Source organism: Plectropomus leopardus, chromosome 6 (assembly GCF_008729295.1).
Source record: "Plectropomus leopardus isolate mb chromosome 6, YSFRI_Pleo_2.0, whole genome shotgun sequence".
Classification (NCBI taxonomy): Eukaryota; Metazoa; Chordata; class Actinopteri; order Perciformes; family Serranidae; genus Plectropomus; species Plectropomus leopardus.
In genome coordinates, this window is record NC_056468.1 from 23,970,871 (window position 1) to 23,978,427 (window position 7,557).

General features: G+C 41.7%; 1 protein-coding gene across 2 annotated transcripts; it reads right to left on the reverse strand.

Moving 5' to 3' along the window:
* Positions 1-2,895: 2,895 nt before the first annotated feature.
* LOC121944592 (selenoprotein P) lies at positions 2,896-7,257 on the reverse strand. Of its 2 annotated transcripts, none has more exons than XM_042488432.1 (5): positions 7,152-7,257; positions 6,313-6,543; positions 5,239-5,451; positions 5,027-5,144; positions 2,896-4,879 (listed from the first exon to the last, which is right to left on the reverse strand). In XM_042488432.1, exons 2-5 carry the CDS (start codon positions 6,513-6,515, stop codon positions 4,283-4,285), a joined length of 1,131 nt encoding a protein of 376 aa, XP_042344366.1. In that variant the 5' UTR covers positions 6,516-6,543; positions 7,152-7,257; the 3' UTR covers positions 2,896-4,282. The 2 variants fall into 2 exon arrangements, with proteins under 2 accessions (XP_042344366.1, XP_042344367.1); XM_042488433.1 differs by having other exon boundaries at positions 6,313-6,546; positions 7,152-7,206.
* Between the last annotated feature and the right edge of the window lie 300 nt (positions 7,258-7,557).

Consider the following 7,557-nt stretch of genomic DNA (forward strand, 5'->3'; position numbering starts at 1 on the left):
TCATGTACTGTAGCTGATTATAATTTAGAACAGCATTCTATCAAGGATTCAATTTTTTAACTAGCCGAACTCTGTTCAAAAAAACTCCTCAACTCTCCGCCGACTGTGTCATTAAAAGTACACAGCATCCCACTGCACAGAAAAGGTCAGCTCAGATCAGCACACTGACAGAAACGGATGTTAATGAAGAACACCCACAGCCCACTGCTGTCTGGGAGTTCAGATGCATATAGGCTTGTGTATCTGAGATGTCCATGTACTCGGCAGCCAACGGATTTTCATTTTGAAATGAAATTCCTGTTCAATCACCCTCCCCCCACCATAAATAACATTTTTTGATGCAAGATGGAAAAAAAAAGTCACACCCCAGCCACCCCTCTCCTCAAATAAATAAGCACCGTCCCTCAGAGTGTTTGGGACCCCGAGAGAGGGTGTAAAACAGGAATTGTCTGCATGTATGTGTGGTGGTTGCAGGGGAGAGAATGCGTACTTGTTTGTGAGCAACACAAGGGTACTTTGTGTGTGAATGAGTTCACAAGTGTATGATTCTCTCTCTCTCTCTCTCTCTCCGGCTGCAGGAGTAAGTGAGGAGGGAATGGCTGCAGAAACAGTTGTGCATCGGGGAGAAAGCATATCGGACAATTAAGACAGAGGCTGTGTATTGCACTGCTCTGTGTGGGGCTGATTGAATCAGAGAGACAGCCACTCACAGCTCTTCGTTTCAGGACATTGCAGGTAATTACCCATAAGTCACTGTTCCCCTGTATTGGATCTTCGGCCCAATTACGCCCACACAGGCAGTCCACTTCTGCCTCATTTATTACCTCCGGTTGCTTGTTGACCTTTTCAGACACACAGTCAGACAGGCAATTCAGATACATTACATTGAGCAGAGGGTGTTGCACCTTAGGTCTTGTAGACAATCTCACAGGTTTTGAGCTCAATGTTGGCGTCTGTATATAAGTGTTAGAATTAAAAAAAAAAAATAGCCTAAGATGCTTCTCCTGTGGATAACACATTTGTTGAAGGGACAGTTCACTTCAGTTGCTGAGTTTTGGCGATATCGGCCGTAGAAATATCTGCCTTCTCTTGAATAGAAGCACAACGCACAAAGGAGCATGACTCTCCTGCTAGCTCCCCAAACACCACTGCGCTAAAGCTCAGCCGAGGAGGACGCCATTAATGTTTACATCCCATTGACATGAGCACGAACTCGGTGGAAAGAATAATGTTCCTACATGAAACTGCCCCCAACAAGGTCTGTGGATTATCTGAAGTAACCAGGTGATGATTCCTGGATAGATAAATTAATGTTGAGTTTTTCAAATGTACTTTTTGGTGCTTTGAGCATCACAACCCAACTGCCATGTAGTTCCATTTTATATCCATTCTAGTTCCACTCTACGGCCGATATCTCCAACACTCGGTAACTCATACCAAAATTATCTAGATTGATAAATAGTACTAGATGTAAGAGGAAAAATTTGTATTTTTGATTCTGGGTGAACTATACCTTTATCCTCCATACATTTGGTATAAACACGCAAACTACCAATTAAACTAAATTAACTGTTTTTCATTTAATATTATAAAAGCTATTTTCTTGTGTTTTCTATTGTTCTACAGTCTGTCATCCGTATTTTTATTATTATTATATTTTTAAGACTTTTTTGGCATTTTTGCCATTTTATTAGATAGGACAGAAGATTGATAGTGTGAAAGGAGTAGAGAGAGGGGATGACATGCAGCAGAGTGCCATGAGCTGGAACTGAACCCATGTCCACCGTGGCAAGGACACTGCCCTGATATGTGGGGTGTCGGCTTTATCTACGAAGCCACCGGACACCCCGGTCATTTGTATTTAATATACAAAAAAAAAAAAGAGAGATAAACCAAAATATGTAAAACCATAACTGACCAAAATGGATGTTTTTTTTTGGTTTGGATTAAACATTTTAAATGAGTTTTGCTTCAGTGAAAGCCTTTTCTGAAACAATGAAGCTTTCATGCCCTATAGAGTACAGTCATGCAAACATTTCACTCTGGCACCAGACATATGATGTATGTGCTGCTCATGAGCGTGAAAGATAGGATGGTTTGAACCACTGGAATTTATATCGTATGTGTTTGGACATGTGTACACTGAAAAATAGAGAAAGAAAGCTCGTAGGATTTCGCTACAATAAACTTTCAGAGTAAAGTCACTTTAGTTAATGATTTGAAGTGAAGAGGTACTTTGTTAAAGCTCATTTGGGTGGAGATGAAGAATGTGGTTTATGGAATACCATTTTAGTCTATATTAAATACATAAATAAATAAATAAATACGACTATAAATACTAAATGGAACAAAAACATATATTTGTACACACACACACACACACACACATTTTTTCTTATATTGACTAAAATGGCAATCCATAGTGTTGAGCCTATGTGAGGCCAGTCAGTCAGTCAGAATGTGGTGGGGGTTTGTTGTGTAGACCGTTATCGCCACCTGCTGACAAATGTTGGGCAAAACAGTTAATTAGCACTCTTAATATAAATCTCCAAAACATTTTTAGTGAAAACAGTTGCACTTAACAGCATGAGGGGCATAAGTGCTTAATATTGGTGTAATTTTGGAATTAAATGGCATGCTGCAAACTCTAATCATTAATGTACAAGTATTATGGGTAATGTGATCCCTCTGTTTTGTTGAGGTCACATGCCTCCAAGTTCTCAGGCACGTGTGGGATCATTGCCAAATACCACCAAGAGTCACAACCCCCCCACCCCCCCCGGCCCAACAACCCACCTTACACAGCAAATTTTAAAGCCAGTATGTTAAAATATAGACTCCCACAGTCGACTTCTATGTTTTCACTAACAAAAACACACACACAAACTCAAAAAGTAACTCTACCATCTTTATTCAACTCTCAGTTTCCATGTTTTACAGCCTTAACACAATACAGGTCTCTGTGCAAGCATCAGGTTTTCAGGGTGACTGTGATCTTCCCGCAGAAGCCGTCATTAAGTACAGAGTGTATTCCTTCATCTATTTAATTCATTTTCCCTCTGCCCTTTTCTAAACAATAGAGTCTTGTATTTTTATTTTTTAAGCAAGCCTTGTAAATGTGTGCAGTCTGCAACCTACATAGAAAATCTAGAAATGCAGAAAAAGAACATAAATGGGAAGTACTCAGCATTTCAAATGTGCATGTTTGTGGTAAAAGATACTCCAATTATATGTTTAAGCTTGAAGACTTTAAAGGTGCTGTTTTTAACTGTAGAAAAGTAGTTTTTTGTTAAGTGTCATTCTCATGTTGTCAAATACTGTCATTTTAGATTGGTAGTCAGATTGAACCACAAACCCAAAGCGTTGGTTTCTGACAACCTGGGAATGAGACTAAACAACGAACTTTCTCCCAAGTTACATACAGCACTTTTAGGAACAAAACAAAAAGGACATTCATGAGTTACTGCCATTATACAGTATGTGCCCAAGAACAATGATCAATGGCATGCATTACAGACAAACGCATCACTGGCATAAGCTTTTTTTTTTTGCTTCCTTTTGAATGTTTTTTAGGACTTTTTTTCCACAGTAACGGCTCAGTGCTTTCACGTTTCCTTTAGCAAAACTGTAGCCTTAACTACAGCCCTCTTCAAGGATTTCTGGTGATAACCTAATTCACAGAATCTGATGTCATATGTTTTTGGCATTATTTGAAATGTATTTTTCTGTTCCCTCAACGATCCTTTGATCCTGAACTTTAAAATGTTTAAAGTGTTTCTCATGTTCCTGAACTACCTTCTCCTCTTTCTCCTGCCTGACTTCATACAGACACCACTAGAGCATAGTTTCTGTGCCTGGATTCATTAAGGATGGAGAGAGCAAAATGGAGGAGGCCATTTATGAACATGACAACCACATACACTCCTGAGAAAGGATGAGAGCAACCCACTGACACACATGCGGAGACAGGTGAAACACAGCATATGCTCTTAAAGGCCTGATCAAATTATTTGCTATTCTGTTGCAAAATGTAGTGATGTAACAAGCTGCCAATGAATGCTTTTCTTGATGTGTGTATTTTGTCTTTATTACTTTGATTTTTGACTCATGACCATCTGTCCCACATGCATGCTGTCAGTGATCGCCCTGCCCTCTCCCAGGGTAATACTTGTTGGTAAAAAGAGCGCGTGACCCTGATGTTTCGAGCTGGTATTAGTATGAGGCTGATATCAGAGCCAGCTTACAGCTGCTCTCATCCTCAGCTCACACCTGCGGGTCAGGCTCATGGGGTTGGCTGAGGCTGCTGTCAGTCAGCAGGAGGTGAGCGTCACTGTCAGTTCTCCCTGATATTAATGACTGCATCGCCCATCAGCCCGTGTCACTGTCAGGAGGCGGGAAGCGCCTCATCACAGTGTCACAGAGCGACCGGCTGCTCACTCCCTGCTTCGCCAAACAGCCTGCGTCAGTGTCAGCATCAGCTGGCCTTAGGAGAGGCTTCATTGTCAGAGCCTGCTGTCCACTGTCAGCTGTGCTTTGACTTTCAGCTAACCTTCTCTGGCACTCAAGGCCTCACAGGGGCCCCAGGGGCATCCTGTGGCATCTGGTGCATGTGCACTGTTTGCTGCATCTGGCCTAAATCTAAATGATCTACACCAACTTGCTCTTGCCCCTGATGTCTAACACCTTGCTGGCCATCGCCATGGTGATGGCGATGGTTGTGACCATGGCCGCGGGGGTGAAAACCATGACTATCCCCATGGTGACCGTGGCCGTGGTGATGTCCATGGTGGTGACCATGCCCATCCTCTACAGCTGGGGTGGCGTCTGCATCAGGCTGTGCATTTGCTGTTCTTGTGCACTCCTCTGGGGTCTCTGTGCTCTGTGGAAATATTTAGTGAAGAGAAATTGAAAGAGGGCCAAAAAAGATTGCAGCGTGTGAGTTTATCTTAAATTTTACCAACATATTATCAGAGGACTTATGCTTGTGTAAATTAATATATCTTGTTGCAGTTATGTGTGGTCATACCTCATGTGTGCAGTCCCCACAAATGCGCTTGCAGTAGGTGTCTTTGATTCCACCCTCAATGTGGCCTAGTCCGATGATGGAGTACGGAAGAGAGATCTGGTGTGTTAGACGGCCGCACCTGATGGCAAAGGCACAGAAAAGCAGCGTAAAGTAGAGTAGCTTGTGAATTTCCTCTCAAAATGTCATTGAACCATCCACTACAGGAAGCAAACCTGTCGTAAATGAGGAAGTCATCTTTGTCTCCGCTCAGTGCCTGCCAGACATCAGGCTGTTGCTCGTCCTGTTTGTAGAGTGTGATGTTCTCTGACAGTTTCTGTGCCAGCAAGGTGTGCAGGCGCTGTGCTTGCTCCCCCTGCTGGTTAACAACCATGTAGACAATGTCCCTCAGACCCTGATTCTCCAGCTTCTGGCGCAGGCCATCCATTCTGATCAGGTGAGGGAAATCAGAGTTCAAAAATCTGCTGCCAAGTAACGAAATTGTAACAAAGACTTTCCAGATTGTTGCTTAACAAACAAGTATAAACAGGATGCACTTCTGGACATTGAACTTTGTAATAGCTGCACAAGAAGGACCAGTCTGAGCCTGCCATACCATGCTGCCGTCTTGGCGAGCCTTGCAGAGCGAGTAATAAAATTTAACCATTACTTTAATCCTTCCCAACTAAACAAGCAGTGTCATGCTTTGCTACAGATTTAGAATCAGCGATAGAAGAAGTATTCAGATCGTTTACTTAAGTAAAAGTACTAATACCACCCCGTGAAAATACTCTGTTAGAAGTAAAAGACCTGCATTGAAAATGTTAATTAAGTAAAGTATAATCAAGAAAAAGTACTTCAAGTATTAAAAGTAAAAAGTACCCAATGTAAATCTTAAAAAAACACCTATGAAACTGATTGATTAAATTACTAAATATTGCAGCTGTGCTTGTGTAATCTGCTTGGTGATTTAACAAAACATTGTATTTTATGTGTTTTCTGAAGTATTTTATGCATAAATGTTAATTTGTTAAATAACTAAAGCTGTCAGATAAATGTACTAAAGTAAAAAGCACAATATTTCCCTCTGAAATATAGTGAAGTAAAGGTATAAAGTGGCATGAAAAGAAAAATACTCAAGTAAAGTAAAAGTACCTCAAATTCATACTTAAACACAGTGCTTGAGTAAATGTACTTTGTTACATTCCACCACTGTTTAAGATTCCTCAGGTGATGCATTGTGAAGTCATGTTTCTTCATGAAAGACATAAGTGCAAAACAGGAGGTCAAGGTGGACATTAGGCCCGTACCTGGAAGCCTGCTCCAGGCAGAACAATCAGCTGGCCTGCAGAAGAGCCACCACAGTCACATGACCCATGGCCCCAGTCATTGGCTCCACCTCCCCTATCTTCCAGGCTGGAGGCAGCTGACAGCGAGGCCCTCCCCCATCACTCTCTGCACCGCCCCCATGGAGCAGGCAGAGAGTGATGAGCAGGCTGAGGCACGCCCACATCCCTGCGGTGCCTCCTCACTGCCCCGATCTGCTGAGCACAGAGAGGAGTGACAGTGTTGGGGGGAGGGAGAAGTTGGGGGGGAAAGGCGAAAGAGGAGACAAGGGGGGGTTGGTCAAACTCAGTAAACATAGGATTGTACATAAGGTCAGAGAGGGGTTATTTACATTTTCCAAATATTCCTAGGTGTCATCCCAAACTGACTACAGAAGAACTATGCTGCCAGTAAAATGAGCAAAGTGTTTTAATTTAACATTTCCAAATACATGCACGTTGTTTCTATGCAAATTTACACTTGTGGCTACACAGTGAATAACAAGAAACAACACGTAGTTGAACAGGAAGCATGCTGGAGTGTTGAAAGAATAGTTTTAAATTTCTGCAACATGCCTAACAGCCAGAAGGGTTACATAATGTTGAAAATGCTTGTTAAAGGGTGATACATTGACTTTAAAAAAAAGCCAACAAAAAACCATTTGCATTATGAGAGGTATGTTACAATAGGTCCTGTCTCTTAGCATTTATCCATTTATTTGCGTTAGCTGAAGAAAACAGTACAATGAATAAATGCATTTGCTTTCTGGGTATCTGCTGCATTTCAAGTAACTTGATTAAATGTGGTCAATTCTTACACTCACCCTCGGTTAAAAAGTTTCTTTGTCGCCGCTCAGTCCTGTGTTCCTGCAACTCCTTGAACAAAAACAAGTCCCTTCCTCCTCTGCTCCCCCCTTTTATACTCTGCCTGTTGTTTTTCTATCTGGAGGTAGGACAAAGTTCAGCCCCAGCTGTTTGCTGATGCCCACACTTTTCTCAAGTTAAAAAAGTCGCTGTGCGCACAATACTCTTGTTGACATTATATAAAGACTTTAAATGGTGAATGCTTCCTAGAGATGGGCAGTTTGACAAATTCCTTTGGGGGAATTGTATGAGGAAAAAGAGTTGCTTCTTTTTAACGGGCTGTTGAAATAAGACAGCCATGGAAATTGTGCATGCATTTGCCTTGTAAATCAAACTTTATTCTTTACAATTATGTCAAGTATATTA